Below are 20,087 nucleotides of genomic sequence, written 5' to 3' on the forward strand. Positions count from 1 at the left end.
TGGTTACCGTATTTTCCGGTCTATAAGTTGCACCTTTGTATAAGTCGCACCCCCCTCAAAAAGACAGTTTTTCCGAAAAAAACGTATATAAGTCGCACCGGTGTGTGCTCTCTCCCGCACCGGTGTGAGCTGCGTGCTCTCTCCCGAGGAGGGGGGTGGCTCGCGGCGTTCTCTTCCGCGGCCTTCGCTATATCACAGGCCGGGGAGTTTTCTCCTTTTCTCCGCAATGTGGAGGGGTCTGTTTCCGGTCTGGTGGCACAAAAAGGCAGGCATAGCTGCCTGCTCGCAAGTGCGCACTCAGGCTTGTAGGGCATTTTTGAAGCATTACACGTTTGTTGTCGAGGGATTTTGTTGAAAGGAAAGTATTGAGTTCCTCACTCAAACTCCGCGCGCACTCAAAACACAAAAGAAACGCCAAAACTGTGCATACAGGATCAGGCATAGAAGAGGTTGGTATACAGCGCCGACGACGCTGGATCGTCACAGGAAATGCAAGAAATAAGTCGCGAAGTTGACCAGCGACAGCCAATAGGACAGCCATGGCCACAATGACGTCATTTAGGCCATGCCAGGGGGGTATAATGAGGAAAATTGAAGAGATCGCGGTTGGTTTTTCCACGTCTTTCACAACGATTTGCGCGCTCACTGCTTCACGTGCACGTGTAATATTTAGATCAGGTATTCCTGGCAGTGTAATCTAAACGTCGCGCAGAGACCCGCCGCGGTGGCTCAGTGGCTAAGGCGTTGCGCCACTGAGCACAAGGTCGTGGGTTCGATTCCCGGCCGCGGCTGCCGCTTTTCTGATGGAGGCGAAAAGCAAAAACGCCTGTGTGTACGAGATTTCGGCGCACATTAAAGATACCCAGGTGGTCAAAATTAATCTGGGGCCCTCCACTACGGCGCGCCTCATCGCCTGCGTTGCGTCGGCGTGTTAAACCCTACAATCAATCAAATAAACGTCGCGCAGAGTTACTTGCACTGCTCAAAGAGTGCTGCAGGGTCTCTTTAAATATGCACCTTTGCATTTGCTTCTGTTAGACCCGCTTCCTTTGTTCGCATGCTTTCAAAGAAGTGTTACACGCCTGTTTTTGTCTTCTTTCTTTCTCTCTTAGCTACAAAATGTCCCTGGAGAGCCAGGGAGTAATCGAGACGCCTGCCAGTGACTTCGGGGATCTTCTTGACCTGGTGCCGGCAGGCATTGCTTTCAAGCACCTGCCAGCCCCAGACCCAACTCTGGCGAACTTTGAAGGCGACGAAAAGTCTCGGCTGGATGAGGCGACGCGAGACAAGTTGGCAGAACTTGTTCTGACGGCCGAAACAGAGATCAAGCTCTTCACGATCCCGCTCTTCCACGAGTTTGTGGAACTCCTGAGGAAGTCGAATGATCTGGTGGGCGTTGTTGAATCTGTCGCCAACTGCAACAGCAAACCTGACAATGTTGATGTTGGTGAGAAGTTCTGCACTGGAAAATGGAAGGCGAGTTCCCCCTGGTCTCCCTTTTTTTTCTTCTTCATAAGTGCCTGCAGGCACGCTTATAAGCTGTGTGTATTTGTTTTATTGAGCTTGACCCACACATGGTGAAAATGTTAGGACGTGTAGAACAGATCAACTGTATTAGGTCTTGTTTGTGTTATGCCTATGCTACTCGTTAGCTTTCAATTGACACTTGCACTCTCACTTACAAGTGCGCCCTTTGTAATCAGAATGTGACAATCAATAGACGATTGGTTCGAACGCCTTCCAAAGGCCTTCAGACCAGTTGTGTATCGATTGGCTAATTGACTATTCAATAGCTGCGCTTGTAAGTGTGCATTGAACTGTCAGCCGAAAGCTGCGCAGGCATTAGGCTGTTGCTTCACTTAAATCGATGGCAGAAACTTGCAATCCTTGAAGGGAACGCTCTCCTCGAAACTGGAGATGCCATTTTCAATCATTAAGGGACTTGGATGAAACCAGCACATCTAGCGTATCGTGATGTGCTAGCTCTAAATTTGCATAAGCAGTAAGCACTCTCACTGCATGCAGTTGGATGTGGTGCTACTAGAGCACTCTTAGTAGAGCTTCAGTGCCTGGCAGAGCATTTCACGTTAATAATAGCTTAGCCACATGTTCAGTGTGTGTGTGAGATGGTGAACCTCAAGCTCTCCTATTAGCTAGGACTGTCTCGATTCTCCTTTGAAACGTCTAAGTATGTGCGTGTGATGTTCTGTGCAGATGCTGGCCATGTCTTTCCTGCAAGACGCTCTCATTCAGAGCAACACAGTCGCGGCGATGCGAGCCTTCCGCCACCTGGTGGCACATGGTCACGTTAACCGCGCCTACCTGCCGCTGGCTTTCCACTCGTGGAGTTTCCTATGCAACAACGACACGCGGTACCTGGAAGAAGTCTTTGTGAGTAGTGTGCACTTGTACGGTCAGGGTTCCGTGTTGACCCGCCGCGGTGGCTCAGTGGCTGCTGTGCTGCTGAGCCCCAGGTTCAGCAGCAGGACACCTGTGTGTCGAGGTTTCGGCGCACTTTATAGAGATTCCAGTGTGGCAAAAATTAATCAGGAGCCCTCCACTATGGCACATTTCATAGCCTAGGTGTAGCTTCAACATGTTAAACCCCCGTAATCTGAATCTCAATCAGGTTGGGCTTCCTGTTTGGTGCTTGCACTTGCCGGCGAATATCCGGTGAGAGTGTGCCACGTATGCAAGTTTCATCTAAAACCTTGTGGGCATATTGGGTCTAGCTACGGGATAACAAACGACCCCGGCTAGCTTCGTTAGAGACGTCGAGCGCCAAAGTGGGCTCGTTGGTCCCCTGCGGGCTAAGTGGGGTTCAGGGTGTTCCCCCTTCGCCCGGAAATGACCCATCCAAAATGCCCCAGATAGGTACGCGGCGTCCACAAGGGAGACGCCGCGACGGGTTCGACTCACCGACACAGGCGACGACAGGCTCCAAAGGGCCAGGGCGAACCATGGGGTTTATTGGCCGAGTCGTACAGTGCATAATAACGCCAAGACCGGGTTAAGAACTACACTGTACCGACACGCGTCCTACGGCGTCGCCCAAACAGGCGACCATGGCCGAGGTTGCACGCGGGCCGCTCGCAAGGTGACCAGAGGCCTACCCTGCGCGTCCGATCAGGGCCAAAACAGCGCCCGACCGGCCGGCGCGGCGGGGAGGAGACGAGCCAGCCGGGGACAAGGAGCGCCCCGGTATCCGACTCCCATCTCCTCCATTCCCCCATCTCCCCTATCCATGGGGCCAGAGCCGGAGCAAGAGCCCCGAGCAAAAGCAAGAGAGAGCGCGAAGCGCACGCGCCGCGCTTATAAGGAGCGGGGGAGAGGAGGCAGGTTCCCGGGCGAGGAGGAGCGACCGCGGCGGCAGGACAGTCGGTGCCCGCCGGCGCGTCGGCCCGCGAGGTGACGTCACGTGCGCGAGAAGCGCGCTCGTTCGAACATCGCGCTCGCGGGAGGGGGAAAGGGGATCAAGCGGATCCCCACAACCTGCACGTTCTCTTGCTTGTTGGTCAAGTTGAGGAAATGCAGTGCAGTCGCATAAAGGCTGAAAGGAACAGACGATAGAAAAAAAAAAAATCCTGGGCCATCTCCATTAACGTGAAGCCTGAGGAGGGGGGAAGCATGCAGTATACAAGTGGCAACTTGGCGACTTGGTGTTTTTTGCCAACGGAGATGAAACCGTTGGGGGGTAGAGGTGTACAGCTTTGCTGTAAAAGTCTCTTGTCTTTGAAGCACGAAGATCTCTTGTACGAGGCGTAAACAAGTGTCCCGATGTTTTTTAGCATGCGTTACGTTCTAGTGCGAGACATGAACGAGTTTCCCGGTGTTTTAGTACCGTAACTACACGAGACGACGGTTACAACGACGAGGACGACAGGAGATGCCAACAGCCCCAGCCCCTAAGTGGCTTCACCCCTAACAGAGGTGGAACAAACAATTGTTGTTTGGCATCCGCATGATTTCTGGCCCAAGATGTGGAGAAATACTGGAAAACTTAACCCACAGTATAACATTGATTTTACAAAACTCAGTATGCAATAATGTTTTCATTTTACCCCGAAAAAAAAAAAAAAAAAACTTTCATTTCGCAGCATTGATTCACACAGTTCTCATCATTTTTTTGTTTAATAAAACTCTATTTTGTCAACGTAACTTCCTGCGCATGATGACTTGGTTAGCCAGAATTTTGAATGAAGTTTGCGTAGGACCATATACGGCTCGTAACTTTTTTTTTAATTAATAAAAAGCAGCTGTTAGGAATGCAGCACCTGCTTTTCGTGAACAAATTGCTGATTGTGCTGTATGTTTTTCCCTGCAATCAAATCTGACCGTCTTTTCTTTTCCTCTATTTTTGTTGAATGTCCCAGGAAATCTGCAAGTCAACCGAGCACAAGATGTGTTGGCTTCTTGCTGGACGTATGATACGGAAGTACCACGCAAACAACGTAGACAAGAACACTGTAAGCAGCGGAAGTCTTGCATGCGTTCAAAAACAGCGTGCATCTGACAGCAACCGCAGTGAAAAAGTTGTTGCATTTTACCATAAAGTCACCGTAACGTACAGTTTTTACTCTTGCCCCACCGTTTCACATTTAAAAAGCCCCGAGTCCAGTTGAAGCTTCATATTGTGAGCTCTAATGTTGTGAAAAGTTTGAGCAGCCCAATGTCACGTAATTTGTTTCAGTACAGTAATTTGTTTCAGCATGACTTACAGCAGTCTTCTCGAACCATACTCCTCTCATAGAAGCCTGTGGTATTGACAGCAGACCGGAATTACAAATTGTTTACAATTCCGTGGGAACTAATTAATTATGGCAAGTAAATGAAGCACAGCTGTCATGATAGAATTGTCTTAGTGGCTAATTGCAGTATGATTTGCTCCAAGACGGCTGGCTACATTATGTTGAGAGTGAGAGTGCATTCGCAAGAAAGTTAGCTTTGCTGTAAAGCGTATTCTGCTGACAGAGACAAAAAAAAAAAAAGAAATCTCGGGAATTGAACCCTAGACTGTTCCGCTCTAAAAAAAGATGAATCAATAACTGCATGGGGGGGCCATAACAGACGCACTATCTAAGCAGTCAAACACGATTTAAAGGGACCCTGCAACACTCTTTGAGCAGTGCAAGTAAACCTGCGCGATGTTTACATTACACTGCCAGGAATACCTGAGCCAAATATTACACGTGCACGTGAAGCGGTGAGCGCGCAAATCGATGTGAAAGATGCGAAAAAACCAACCGCTCTCTCTTCAGTTGTCCTCATTATGCAACCCCTGGCATGACCTAAGGGATGTCACATAGGCCATGGCTGCCCGATCGGCTGTCACTGGTCAACTTCGCGGCTAGATTCTCCCATTTCCGTTGTCGTCATCACTGTGTACGAACCTCTTCTATGCCTGAACCTGTAGGCACAGTTTTGCTGTTTCTTATGTGTTTTGAGTGCGCGCGGAGTTTGAGTGATGAGCTCAATACTTCCCTTTCAACGGGACCACTCGACTACAAACGTTTATTGCTTCAAAAACGCCCTACCAGCCCGAGCGCGATCTTGCGAGCAGGCACTTATGCCTGCTTTTTTGTGGCACCAGACCGGAAATAGGCCCCTCCGCGTTGCGAAGAAAAGGAGAAAACTACCCGGCATGTGATATATCGAAGGCCGCCGAAGAGAACGCCGCGAGCCGCCCCCCTCTCCGGGAGAGAGCACGCAGCTTTTGTCGCGTTGTCCGCGGTCGAGTTGAGAGGGAACGATTATGCGCGATTTCTCATCGCGCGTAGTTTCGTTAATTGTGAACGGATTTTCATAATTCTTGCGGGAGGACATTTCTGGGACAATAGACTTTATCCCAGAATACATTACTAGTAGTCGATGGCAAGTGTTGCAGGGTCCCTTTAAAGCAGGCTGTTAGTGGCCATGATAAGCGGACTCTGGTCGCATTCACCAGTTGGCTAGTTGGCATAACCAGCCTAATGCTACCTGGCACCCAGGGCTTACCAGTGCACTCTTTCCAGGTGCCTCCCATTTCCGTCACCATCATCATGCACATGAGTGCCTTTCTGGGCTCAAAGTGCGACATTGATGCTGTCTCCTATCCGGCCAAGTACAGCAAACCCCAGAAGATGGACCACCTGGTCACGATGCTCAAGGTAAGAAACAACTTTGGTGAGTGGGCTTGTATCATGTGAGGAGTGCCATTTTAAGTTCCCCAACAAGCAGTGCTACTAAATTTCCTCCGGGAAATGTTTAAAAGTTCCTCGGGGCACTGAAGTCTCTGCTTACGTGCTTGGAAAGCGAAAGCCTGGAGATACTTATTAACAACTTCTCCACCACTGCGTGGTATTCGGGTATTTTTCTTTGCTTCTGTTTTTTTTTTCTTTTGGCATGAATTACTTTGGCTGGCTTCTTTTCTGCTGCACCGTGTTTGCGTTTCTTCCTTCACTTTCGTTTCTTCATCTTACAGTGCAAACTGCACCATCAAGCAGACTGGCACACGTCACAGCTCTCCTAGAATCGGGGTTCTGTGCTGCTGGTGTGCACTTGTCCTACTCGCGTGCCCATCATGTCCAGCCATCACATGTGGCACGTGCCGTTCTACATCTTTTACGTTTCCAATTCGTGTTTCTGTAAATTTTGTGGAGCGGGCACATTAGTGCCCCAATGCTCCCAACTCCTGGCCAATCCCCCAAGAGGGTATGTGCCACAAAAAAAAAAAAAAGGGACCAACAACGGCAACAACTTTTCTTCATCGGCGGCAAGGTGCGCAGAAAACACAGCTGTGGAGCATTGGGCTGCTAGTGCGGAGACCCAGTTTCAAATCCCGTCAGATCACAAATTTTTATTTTCTCTTTACAGTGGTGGCCATTTTCTCGACCGCTTTTACATTGGCGAAGGCGTCCCCGAACTGACCGAGAGCAAAACTTGACTGTTTAATACATGACGATACGAGTAGCGATGATACAGGAACAGCAGCTCGCAGGCAAGCTTACAACAAGACTTGGGCGTAGCAACGCTCTTTACGAGAGCCCAAAGCAATCTCTTCTGGGTCGCCGAAATGGCTAAATTTATAGCCGAAGTCTGAACCGTCAAAAGGCGTTTGCGCACGGCCCTAAAAAGTGCAAACACAGAAGTACATCCTCCACCAATCTTGTGATAGTCGGCACGCGGGTTCCCAAGTGAGGGGTGAGAGGACGCTTCCAACTGTCGTTCGGGGCTTGCTGATGGCACAAAGTACAAACACAAAACATCCTCAACAAACTTCTGGCATATTTGGCAGAGCTTATACACGCCATCCTGGAGAGAAGGCAGGAGAAGGGGACTCCAGGCGTTGTTCGTCCGGATTTGGTTGGTCCTAGGAGTGGATCATTGCCTCGAGTGCGAATGCGATAAAAGGGCTCCGTCGTGTCAACACCTGTCTGATGCACTGGCTTTACCGCGCTACACACCGGCATTCCACGTGCACACACAGTAGCTGCGAAGCAGTTGGCACCGAATTGTAACACCACACAGCTACAGCAGCAACAATACAACAACAACAACAGCAACAACAACAACAATGCTTTTTCGCAGATTGCGGCATTGAATGCCTTCGTCTGCCTATGTTTATTGCGCTGAGACTTTACATACAGGTTGTTAGGAACGTTCGATGAAGTATTGAGCTATATTTCTTTGGTGGCGAACGTTGCTTCGCTTTTTTACTATGAATTCCTTTCCACGAAAGGTTTGTGAACGAGACAAGTTTGAAACTGCTTTCTCTGGTAGGAATTTACAAGCACACCATTCAAGTTACGTTCTAAATGTCTTTCGATCGAGCCCTTACATTTTTATCTTCCTTTTTCAGTCAGAAAAAGAAAGGTCTGAGCTGCCATTGACCTTTCATGTGTTTTCACAGGCTCTGAAGAATGCCGGCAGTGCAGTGCAAGTGGCCAACCCCGTCCTGGAGCAGATATTGCTGGCTTGTGCTCAAAACGGGGACCTGCCCATTCCAGTGGCTGTGTTTGCAGTAGAGGTAGGCAACAGCGCCGAAATGTGTTAGCTAAGGACATTCTTTGGACAAAGTGCAATTCATTCATTCATTGTGCATACCTGCCAGGTTTCCCGAATTTTCCGGGAGACTCCCGAATTTTCATGGTTTTGTACTATTGTACGACCGAAACAAAAGTCTCCCGAAAACGCACCCGTCTTCGGCTTAATCCTTTTCCCAGTATGGCCACAATGGGCCGTTGCGCCGGAGGTATACCTGACAATCCAACCCGACACCAGTTCGCATCGTTATCAGTGAAGTGCTTAAAAAGTGTAGTCGGCCATGCGCAGACGGTGAACCTGTTCGTCCCATTGTTAGTTTACTGTTTATACAAACACAGCACCGCCGCCGCTTTCATTTATGCACGAGCACGGCTGTTTTGAAGATTTAGCAAGTCTCCAGTGGTGTAGCTTGTTGTTAGTTTAGATGAAACAGCAAAACAGTTCAGTTCCTGCTGTTTTGTATTGCGCTTGCTGTTCTGTATTTCCAGGACTTTCTGAAAAGGGTGGCGTTAGCAACGTCGAACACTTTAATTAAGTGGTGTAGCTTGTTGGTAGTTTGGGTGAAGAAACAGTTCATTTCCTGCTATCTTGTAAGTAAATAAAAAATGTGTGTAAAGTTACCCATTCTGTTGTTGCTACCCCCCCCCCCCCCCCCCCCTCCCCGCCTTCCCCCGCCCCTGGTAAGATCTCCCTATTGCCATCCCGGCAAACCTGGCAGGTATGATTGTGTGTAGCTTCTGGTTCTGTGAGGAGAGGTGGGTCTCAATATAACGTGTCGAGAGGTTGCCAAGACGGATGTGACCTAGAAAAGGGAAGAGGCTGTTGATGCGAAGGTGCTGTCGTGTAGTCACGGAAACCCAAGACACTATCTTTGCCTCACGTAATTTTGTGAAGCTCCTGGTAGACAGCTGGGAAGCAGCCTGAGATGGAGAAACAGATAGCATGTCTATCAAGAGAGAAATAAAGGGGGGGGGGGGGGGGGGGAACACCAGGTTCTTTCAAAACTAGCTCCACCAAAGCTGCAGTGTGTGCTTTTCGAAACGCCACTTTGAATTTGCCGCTGGATTTGGAACTGCTAAGGGGGAGGCATGATAAATGGGGTGCACTTGACTATGTAAGGGGTCCATTTCTGAGGGGAACTTCAAAACTTACCGTGATCTATAAGGGCGGGTACTGCTCTTAATTAAAACAGCTTCCTTTAATTGTTAAGTAAACTCTCTGAAACTTGTCAGTCTTGCTGCTTTTTCTCCACTGATTTCAAATACATATGCCATTTTTTCTTGAGTCAGTCAATTAGTTACCAAAATAATTACAGATTAGTCATTTTTGGAGGAACAATAGACAAGACAGTGCACTGCTTGGAATTAATTTTACAGCTCATTAAACTTTGGTGGCACCAACCAGTGGCAGGGAACCATTACGAACACCTATTTCAAACACTAAAGTTTAATGATCTGTACAGCTAGTTCCGAGCAGTGCATCAGAAAACCAATTCTCTTATTGCACTCGCCAGGGTTCATAGTATCGGAAAATATAAAGATCGCAGTTTTATGGCTAACACTGTCTTGTCTATTGTTCCTCCAAAAATGACTCCTCTCTAATTAGCTTGGTGACTAATTGACTGACTCAAAAAATAATGGCATACTATTTGAAATCAGTGGAAAAAAAAAAGAGCACGACTGGCAAGTTTCACAGAGTTTACTTAAAAATTAAAAGAAATTGTTATAAGAGCCGTGTCCCCCTTAGAACAAGAATGCATTGGGGCTAGGATGGGCTGCTTGATAAGGAAAGGCGTAGATGGTTTGACTCTAGTTTGACTCCAGTGCAAAGTCAAATGAAATAAGAAAAGGCGTAGATGGTTTGACTCCAGTTTGACTCCAGTGCAAAGTCAGATGAAATGTTCGAACCGTACTTTACACTGATGGTCGGAGCTCCCGCTTTCTTGTCGAACAGGGAACAAGGCCTGTGCCCCCACGCTTCCACAGCAGGTCCGTAATAGAGCTCCTTTGATTCAAATTGTCTCTGTTTGCAGGCAGTGCAAGAGTTTCCACTGCTGGCATACGACACCCTGTTGGCCGTGAGGGAACTTCTCGTCGATCGCTCCAGGCCTTGGGAGCTGCGCATCGCAGTCTACAAGCTTCTCACCCGAGGGCCAGACCGCTGGAAGTTGGGCATGGCAGTCTCGAGTGCTCTGGCCCAGGAGCCACGGCACTCGGAGCTGGTGGACTACGCGGTGTCGGATTTTCTGGACTCGCTTCCGAAAGAACTGAGGACGGCACTGCAGGAGGGCCAGTTTGACACGGACAGTGTCATGTAAGTCTCGCATGATTCCTGGCAATAACGCCAAACCTTATTTGAGGGACAGAAAGAGACGACATATTGTCCATAGATATATAGTAGCTGACCGTTTTTTTGGACTCCTAAAATTCAGACCTGTTGGATGTTCCGGACTTTCCCGAGGAACCGCCAGTCGTCCCATAGGAGTAATGGCTCACGGACTTTTCGGGCTGCTCTTTTATTCGGACTATTTTTCGTTACCCTGCAGGTCCGAAAAAAATCGGTCGGCTACTGGACCGTATTTTCATGTCTACAACCCTTCCCTGCATCATATAACCCACACCAAAATGTTGCAGTTGGAGCGAAACTAAAAATATTGCCCCCGCATATTGCCCTCGCTATTGGCCACATACGCAATGTAACCTTTCAACCTTAGTAAAAAAAGAAGTGCCGAGGGATTACGTTGTGTTTATTCAGATAACAAATGTACGAGTGGTTATGAAACTGGTGTTTGCATAGGGGCTGGAAATTTTAGCGTGACGAGAAGTTGTTGTTCCTCGAAATTACTAGCTGGCTGAAATTGGTTCATTCATTTTTGTAATTGGTCGAAATTCACCGAAAAAAGTATAAAAAGTATGTGCCACTCTGTGTGCTTGTTATGTATGTACACTGCAGCGTTTAGTACCCAACTGGGGCGTGCGTCAGGTTGGTTAATCTTTGGCAGACATCGTCACAATGTTTCCGAATTTCACAGCTGACACTGCAAGAGTGCCCTGGTCTTTTTAAGCCTCTAATATTTTAGGGGGGACACTGGTCTTGAGGATGATTTTTGTTATTTAGCGGCATATATGCTTGAGATGTACACATGTAGTGTATTTTAACATCGTGAGCACAAATATGCAATCAGCTTTTATCTATGTGGTGTAAATTTAGACTTGTTCAAAATGTTATGCTGTTCCGTTTCGGGCAACTTTTTCGTTACCAAGGAAGTACTCGAATACTTTTTATTCCTTTGTGCTCTAAAAGGACCAGGGAGTGCAACTATAACACAGAAGTAATTTTAGCATTGTTTTTGCGAACACTGTAAATTTGTTAAATGTCAGGTCATGAATTAACAATGTTTCTGTAAAGTGGAGGGTATAAAATCTTGTGCTAACAACAACAACAAAAAAACTCTATATTGTTGTGGCTTTAGTGCCCTGTTCAGTTCATAAGCTTTCGAATGCAGCAATCATGATACAAATCCAACCAGTACCTCCCAAGATATTGTACCTGATAGTTGACCTCGTGGGAAAAAAATTGGTTCTGAGAAAACAAGGCACAAAGTTTGAAAACATAGGCAAAAATGGTCATTTAGGCGACTTCAAATGGCGACAGCTTTGTAGACAATTATGGTAGAGCCATAAAATTTTGCAGGTGCATTCTTTGGGACCTGTAGACTGCAAATAAAATTAATACAGAAAATTTATTTTTTGGCAAATTTTTGGTCTTCACGACCAGTGCCCCTTAAAAAGGGGCACTGACACAAAAAGTTTGCATCTTGTTTTTCTTTGTTGCGATAAGTAGCTAACGACCTATTTATCACGTGCAGAAACCCCATTGGCTTTAGTGTGTGGCAGTTGTTTAATTAGAGACGTTTTTAATGCGGCCAGTCACAGCTTCAGTTCCAGCGGGTGCCGCGAAAGGCTGGATTTAGTATAAACTAAGCTGCCCACCTGACTCGCAGAGGAGAGCTGCCATAGCACTGTCGATTTTGTGTTGGTGGCAGTTTATGCTCATGCCCCCTACGTACTGATATCGTCAGCCGCTTAATTCAAAAGCGACCGTGGACGTGATGCAGGCGCCGCGAGTGCAAATTGCTGCCACGACTAGAGAACGACGCGTGATGCTCGGGACAGTGGGTGGTGAAATGCACACTGGGAGCAGCCTGCTGGTCTGCCTACAGGTCTGCCTACAGATGTGTTAGGCTTGACACTGCGGCAGATATTCGATTCAGGTGACGATTTTTAATGCAGTCCGCCATCGCATCATTAACTCCTTTCTCGTATGTGCTGCCTTGTTTGGGACTTGAGTCCCATTTCGGGCAGCGGTAACAAGCTATCGCTCGAGCCGCCTGAGCCGGCCTGCGTCACTTCGCGGCTGTGGCCGCCGCCTGCGCAGCGACCGTGCGGCTCGCTCGGTGCACTTTTCGTGCCCCCAGCGCGTTTTCGGGTCCAGCGAAATAAAAATCAATAAAAATAGAGTGCCTGGATCCGGTATAGAACTTAGGTAGCGGCCAGCTGCCCGATGAGCCAACGAAATCTCGGCACGTTTGCCGCCAACAATCGGATCGTTTGTTGCTCGAGAGCAAAATCACCGGCCTCTGATCAGAGCGGCGAGCCAGCGAGGAATGCCGGCAGTGCGGAAGCGGCCAAAACAAAGTCGTGACGTGTTTGGATGTTGTTTATTTACTCCACATCCGGGGAATGTCAATTGCACAAGTTCCTCCGCTGGCTGCTTAATTGGTTACGTTTCGCACTCTTTAAAATTGATTTTAAATATGTACTAGGCTGTATTTGCTGCTTATATTTTGCAGATGATGTATGTGTGTTCACACCCATCTATCCGTTATCTCGCCTTTAAAATTTTGTGTCAGTACTCATTTAACAAAATTCATTTTTGCAATTGCAATGGTCACACCCTTCCTTCTCCTCCTCATCCTTCTCTCTCTTTTACATCTTACATGTCCAGTCCTGGAGAAAAGTTCTACGCCTCTGACAAGCACTATGGCAGCAGCACAGGTGGCAGTGACCAGCCGCGCAAGTCCGGCCGACGAAGCTACGAAAGGCGGGTGCGGCTGCCGTTTATGCCACCAGAGCTGAGTGGCTTCGCTGTCAAGGTGGACTCGGAAGAAATATTTGGCGGATGGAAGAACCTCCTCCCGGATTTGTCCAGAAATGTCACCCTCCAGTTGTTTGGTACCGAGTTTCACTTTGCTGATGTCACCGTCTTTTTCAAAGGCAAGGGAAAGACATTTTTCCTTTTTCTTTTTGTCATAATTAGGCTGCAAGGAAACTCTTTGAAGGGGCCATGCAGACAAAACACAAGTTTGGTTCATTCGAAAGATTGCCTCGTCAGAATCATACTGAGCCCACTTTTAACATAAACTTCACTCAAATAAGCTACGTAATTGGGAAAAAAGGGAATGACCGTGCGACCCACTAGCTCATTTCTCGCAGCAGAGCCAATGATGTCATATGTGCCGGCTCTGCGATTGGCTGAGGCCAGCAAAAGGAAACGCAAATTAGGCAGGGCTTATAAGCTTGCCAAAGGAGCTATTTGCGCTTAAATGTAATGCATATTCATCGTACAGCAGTAAGACTGGTGGGGTGAACAATGGAAGTTACGAAAATACACGTCAGCATAGAAGTACCAATGCGCGCTGCTGTTGGTACTGGGCACACTATGCTTTTTTTAGCTGCACAGCAGCCTACCGCTTTGCAGTTGTGTTATGCAACACTGGCCAATTGGTGTAAGCCATGGTTTCTCAAAGTGGGTTCCGTGGAACCTAGGGGTTCCGCAGGTCCCTCCTCAGGGTTCCGCGAGCCTCTGATAAATTTTCCCTGGTTCCGCAGTCGCAAAGTCTTATATGGTAAACTTGAGGTGCGGTCGAGCTAAGGAACCTCCATTACTCACGCCCGAGTGTCAGTAAGCACATCTCGTCGCATAACAGAAACACGCGAGCTGCGCAATAAATCTCGCCAGCAGCTTGTAGCCAGCCCGACTCCGAAAACGGGCCACGTGGTTAAACTATTGCACTTGAATCTTGGCCTTATATTACCCCCATGCGCATTTCTCCTGTTTGGAGATAGGTGCCGCTAGCGTACGCATTCGCGTAAAGTCGACGAGAAAAAAAAACGATACCCCTGCTTGCTTTTGAATTTATTGCACGTTAATGTAGCATGAACGGAATGGAAAATGCCGAGAGGGGGGGGGGGGTTCCTTGGCACTTAACGGAACATAGCAGGGTTCCCTGGGACCAACATGCTTGAGAACCCCTGGTGTAAGCGACAGTGTCTTAAGTGACCATATTTGTTGAGTGAACACCATGTTTCACGAAACGATTATTTTCTACCTTAACTCTTTCACGACGGCGCCATAGGCAATCGGAAGCCAGCGTCCGATGATTGTAAATCTCCAGCAAAATCTGAAACCCGCGCTTTACAGACAACTATCGCCATCTGGTGTGTTCATTGGCAACTTCTCTTTCAATTTCGGTTTCGTTTGTTTATGTGTCTCGTGTGGTGGCGGCGTAGCAAGAGAAATTTGAACCGAAGGGGGAGAGGAGGAGGAGGAAAAATGGCGTCGGGTTCGCGTCGCGCTCCGCACAGTCGGACTGCTGTAGCAAGCACTTCGGCAGCTCCTGCTGTCGATTTTTCTTATCCCAGCAGCAGTGAGGGGTCAAGCAATGATGTGGGATCTTCAGATTTCAGTTAGGACGACGAAGCTCCGGTTCAGGTGCCTCGCACTTCAACAAGCGCTGGCAGGTAATTTCGTTCTGACTCCGTGCTGTATTTATAAACAAAACGTGCTTCTTATCTGACGACTGCGGTTTTGATATTGTGTTTAGGGTCTCGAGAACGTACGGCCGGGATATTTTGCCAAATGCACCGCGCCGTATCGCGCTATCACCTTCAAGATAACCTTGCGCTCGTGTCGGATTAGCGCTGCAGGGTTCAGGTGCGACGCTTGTCGAGAGCGCTCGATTTTTTTTTCTTGTTTTTTACCACCGAACTGAAAGGATTTTGTGCGAGGACACAAAAGAGTACACCGTAATTACCCGATTCTAACGCGCACCTGATTTTCCTGACAAAAAACCGAAAAAACTTGCACCTCCGATTGTAACGCGCACCGAACTGTGTGAGCAAGAAAAACGAATGCGAGAGAAACGGGTGATTTATTTCCCGAAGTAATCTCACTCATCTCACTCCTCGTCACTATCCGCTGACCACAACATCTCGTCCTCGGTGCCGTCAAGCACATTTGCGATGCCACACTTCTGAACTAACGTTCAACCATGGTTGATGGGATCGTGGCCCACGCCTCACACGCCAATCCCGCGAGCTTCTCCATAGGCGAACGCTTCAGCCGACCGCTCGTTTTGAACGCGTGAGAGCCGCTACTGCCATGGCTGTTATCAAGCGCGCAAGTGGAACGATTTGACGATTTGTGTGAACGCCGATAGAAAAGCCTATGCGCCTATGCTTCCTGAGTGCGAAAAATCGTTGCTAAAAGCTTTAGTGCCATCTTGACTTGGCGATGGCGATGGGTGGGACAAACTTTTTGCTGTTTTGGTTTCGTATCCGATTCTAACGCGCATGTGATTTTTCGACCTATTTTTCCGGAAAAAAATGCGCGTTAGAATCGGGTAAGTGCGGTACTTGGATGCACATTTTACAGAGACTCACTCACCCTTGAGTGCCCTCGCGGCGTGGCACAGCCGTCAGTTGCGCTAGGTTGACGGGCCCTCAAAAATCCAAAACTTGGTGTACACTGTTGATTTATATATTGAATCATAGCCAAGAAACGTAGGAACAATTTGTATATTTTAAAATACCTGAAATAATTTTTTGTCTCGGTAAAAGGGCCGATTTGTGTTTTTCGTATACTTTTCTTGGGGGCTTTTTTCTGATTACTTGATGAATAAACTGTAAGTAATTGTACCTTTATCGAAAATGCTGCTTTGTGCTTGGAAGAGCAATCTATAAGCTACAATTTCATGCATAGCAAGGCTACGTGTGTCCAGTAGCTCAAGAGAAAAAAAACGTTTTGTGGAAGCCCTTAAAATCGGCCGTTTTTCCGCCGTAACGAAAGAGTTAACAGAAACAAGCCAGGTAACAATACGGTTAAAAACAAAGCAAAGGCAGAAAACGGCCTGCCGCGGTATGGTGGCGCCATCTTGGTTGACTAACAGTAAACATACGGTGTCATTGCAGACGTCACGAAACGCACGATTTCGTGGGAGAATCAAAATTTTAACTTAAATTGACTAATATCTCAGTGAATAAAGCATCGTTTGCTTCCGGACCAGTGCTGGGAGCACTAGGAAACACAAAATCATTTGAATAAAACAAACTTGCATTTTGTCTGCATGGCCCCTTTCAGCCGCAGTATGCCCCGACGGGGAACAGTTAACGAAACTGAATGCTGGAAATTCTATACCCTATTCTAAGTTGTGGCTCTACTGTGGCTGTTAAGTGGGTAAGGCATTATGCTTTTGACAGTGTTTGTTTACCTGGTGGAGCAAGGAACCAAAATGCTTGTGACAAGATTTTAGTGCATGTTAAAAAGCCCCAGGATGAGCTGAATTAATCCATAGCCTCTCACTACGGTATTCCACATGGCCAAGGGGCAGCTTCTGTGCATAAAGCCCCCAAATTTGAAATTTTTCTAGGAAGATTTGTCACCTTAGGATTTTTGCGTCATCTTTGACACTGTAATCATGTTTTCCTTAATGCAACAGATACACTGTGGTGCTATGTGGTGCCCTTTTTTTTCTTTTATGTAACCTTTCTATGTTTGTAAAATTAAGCACAACATATATCTTGATGAGCAAACACAGGCTTTGCGCGAAAAAGACAGCACGTACAGGAAGGACGGGAGAAGCGCCTGTCCCTTTCTTCGTTTATGTGTTGTCTTTTTCACACAAAGCCTGGGTTCGTTCACCAAAGATGCACCAACTCACCCAACAAGTTCATCTAATGCCTCAAGCTTCGCGATCGCTGCGCCTCCTGCCGCCGCCGCTTCTCCGCGGCGCTTACGGTAGCAGTGCTGCATGGCTGATAGGGGCTCATGCAGTGTTTTGGTTCTTTTTCGCTTCTTTCTGCCTTTCCGCGCCCGACGCAACTTGTTACGATGGCGTCTGTGAGCAAATAGCACATTTAGGGCATTTCAAAAAACAGCTACGTCTTGGTAGAGTTCTCGAATGCTAACAAGAGCTATCCGGGGACACGGTTCTACACACTTCTAGGCCGCTCTTATGGGCGTCGGCGACCGCAGCAGCATATGACCACTGTCACCTCCGAATACTTCAGGAACATGTGAATTCTATCGTTGCCTTGTTTAGACCTTATACTGGCAATGAGAGGTGTGTTTCGTTTTGCAGCGCGGACAACGAATGTGGCTTTGTATAGAATATACATATACATCATAGAAAAGTATGTTTCGGGGATGTAATTACGCAACACCTCACAATAACTTGTGCTTTTTATGGGAATATAAGCCACATGAAAATGTTAAGCATGTTCTAAAGCTGTGGTTTGTTAAATATGTGCCCACCCACGCCTTACAGCAAGGACCAAGGAAAGTTAATGAAACAACAGAAAAATAACTGGTCTGGTAAATCCGGAAGAAGCAGAACAGCTGGTATGGGAATGAAAAAACGCAGTGCAGCTTCGGAAATGCTAAAGAGGTTTGTCGAAACTTAAGCAAGGTAGCACTCACCAGGCCAACTAGATGTGAAATGCACTGATATTTCGCAAGACATTGGCAGCAGGATGCTTAAGTATTGTTGTTTACGTATGTGAAGCGAAATCAAGGAAGGAACGTCTTAAATCACACACATGAGCTGCGCATTCACTTTCCTTTCATTTTTTGACTTTTAGACTTCAACAAATGGCTAATCACTCCGCGGACGCATTTTTTGAAGTACACTGTAAGTTCACAAGCGATAAAAGGTGTCGTTGGAAGAGTGTGGTATCTGATAAGGCCTTCTGATTTCAGTTTGTGCTAGGTTTTGCAGGCTCTGTGTGTCATATGACGATGCTTCGAAGAAGTGTTTAGCCGCGGCTGCGGATTACTCTAAACGCCCGTCTCTGCGCTGCTCGCGAAAGCTATATGTAGCAGATAATCGATTGCGAGTGCTCACCTTGCGACAAGGCAACCCAGCATTACATTTTTTGTCGTGCGCTGATGCCTGTGTAGAATTTTGCATTATCCGTTGCACTTACTTTGTTGAATGCTCGTGAAATTTATGCCACACTCGCTTGTCTAGGGTAGTGATCAATATCAGGTATGAAGCTTAACTGGCATGATCAGGTATGAGTGCTCTGCTAAATTATGTAAGCACACAAAACCGATTTACATTGTAGTGTTTAGCCATAGCATGACCATCTGAAGAAACGCTGCTTATGGAGGTACTGATAGTAAATTTCTGGGCAGCGGAATTACAATCAGCCCCATGCGTATGCCGGTTTCACGACGCCGGGTTGTGACACACGCCTGGCGCTCGTACGGATCGAATGTACAGCACTAAGATCGCATCAGAAACATTTACACTCTCATGGATACACCACATTTGTGAACAGAGTGACTCCTCCACATAAATATGTGCTTACAACACATACAAACGGTAAATCTCAGCCGTGAACAAGTTGCAAAAGCAGCAGCGACAGTGGTGAGTGGGCTGGAGACTCCCGTGACTACTTTCGTAACGGGCCGCTAGGGGGATTTCAGTGGCACCCCTACAGGCAGCGTTCGAGGCGTATAATACCTTGATATTTTACAAAGTACCTGTCAAATGTTGGCAGTGGTAGGTGCAGTTGCAGGCTCTTCTAAAATCTGATACGTGTAAGTGTTCATTTATGCATATATTGAGCAGTGTGGAGACCCGAAATATTCACAACCTGCTTAGCCATTCATTCTTGCAAGCTTTGTGTACAGACTAACCATTTATTAATTCCAACTTGCAAGTTGTTTTGCCAGTAAATTGAGGGATGTGCATTGTGGGCGTTTTTCTTTTTTTGCGCGTTACTCGAAGGAATTGTGTTCTAACGGAGAGCGGACGATTCTTGCAGAGATTGAGCAGCTTGTGCTGAGTGTGGCCAGACTCAGCGAGGGAGAGTGGCGGCCTGACTGGGACGTCTTCTTGGACCTGCTCAAGCCGTGGGGAGGCTCTTCCAGGCTCAAGCGGCCCCTGAAGCACTTCCCGAAGCTACAGACTGGGCTGAAGAAGATATTGGACCTGACGCCGCCGGTTGGCCGGATGTCGCTCACGCCACTCGTGGACTTGAACATGTTTGGTACGTGGGACGGGGTCATTTTGTTCAACGATAGAATGAGCGCCTTATCACGGAGTGTCGTGCATGTGCCTGGTTGCAAGTGACGTTTTGTTTGCATATAGCTGCGTGCATTTGTGTGTCATGACGCGTTGCTGTGATCATCCCGGTGTGTTCGTACCCTTTACCGAGGTTGGAGTAAGATGTGCTGCTCAGATAAGCTAAGATGTGCTGAGCTAAGATGTGCTGCTCAGCATGAGGTGACAGGCTCAGTTTTTGACCGCAGTGGCTGTTCTTCGAGCAAAAAACACCTGTGTTGAGATGTTGGCACATCAAAGATCCCTAGGCGGTCTAATCTAGTCCGTAGCCCTTCATTACAGCATGACTCATAGCCCTGGCATTGTTTCGGAATTGTTGACTGACCAAGTGGTTATCTGCTCAAGTGAAAAAAATTAGGGGTGTGCGAATATTCGAATATTCGAATACGAATCGAATAGTACCCCTGCGAATAATTCATTTTCTTTTCGAATAGTCGAGTGGAGCTTCCAAACATTCCCTGGCTTTGCGAAAGCGAGAGACGTCGGCGCACGCTAACGCACTGCTGCTACACCGTCTGCTCGGCAAATTTCATCCAAATCGCGCTTTCGACGAGCGCGCCTTGCAAAGGCTGTAAATTTTATCCCGCTGTGTGGAGTAATCTGCGATTGTGTCGATTAGAACCTTTTTTCGAGCCGTCGCTGTCGACTCTGGCCG

General features: G+C 47.5%; 1 protein-coding gene across 1 annotated transcript in view; it reads left to right on the plus strand.

Moving 5' to 3' along the window:
* The window catches only part of LOC144161691 (uncharacterized), a 103,654-nt gene that overhangs the window by 14,936 nt on the left and 68,631 nt on the right, over window positions 1-20,087 (plus strand). Inside the window, exons 8-15 of the mRNA XM_077692314.1 lie at window positions 1,113-1,476; window positions 2,215-2,391; window positions 4,374-4,466; window positions 6,012-6,146; window positions 7,889-8,005; window positions 10,055-10,335; window positions 13,030-13,298; window positions 19,134-19,358. Coding sequence (XP_077548440.1) covers window positions 1,113-1,476; window positions 2,215-2,391; window positions 4,374-4,466; window positions 6,012-6,146; window positions 7,889-8,005; window positions 10,055-10,335; window positions 13,030-13,298; window positions 19,134-19,358 — 1,661 coding nt within the window. The remainder of the gene's footprint in view (window positions 1-1,112; window positions 1,477-2,214; window positions 2,392-4,373; window positions 4,467-6,011; window positions 6,147-7,888; window positions 8,006-10,054; window positions 10,336-13,029; window positions 13,299-19,133; window positions 19,359-20,087) is intronic.

This window comes from Haemaphysalis longicornis, unplaced genomic scaffold, assembly GCF_048455015.1.
Source record: "Haemaphysalis longicornis isolate Haplotype H1 unplaced genomic scaffold, Haemaphysalis longicornis Haplotype H1 scaffold_12, whole genome shotgun sequence".
NCBI lineage: Eukaryota > Metazoa > Arthropoda > Arachnida > Ixodida > Ixodidae > Haemaphysalis > Haemaphysalis longicornis.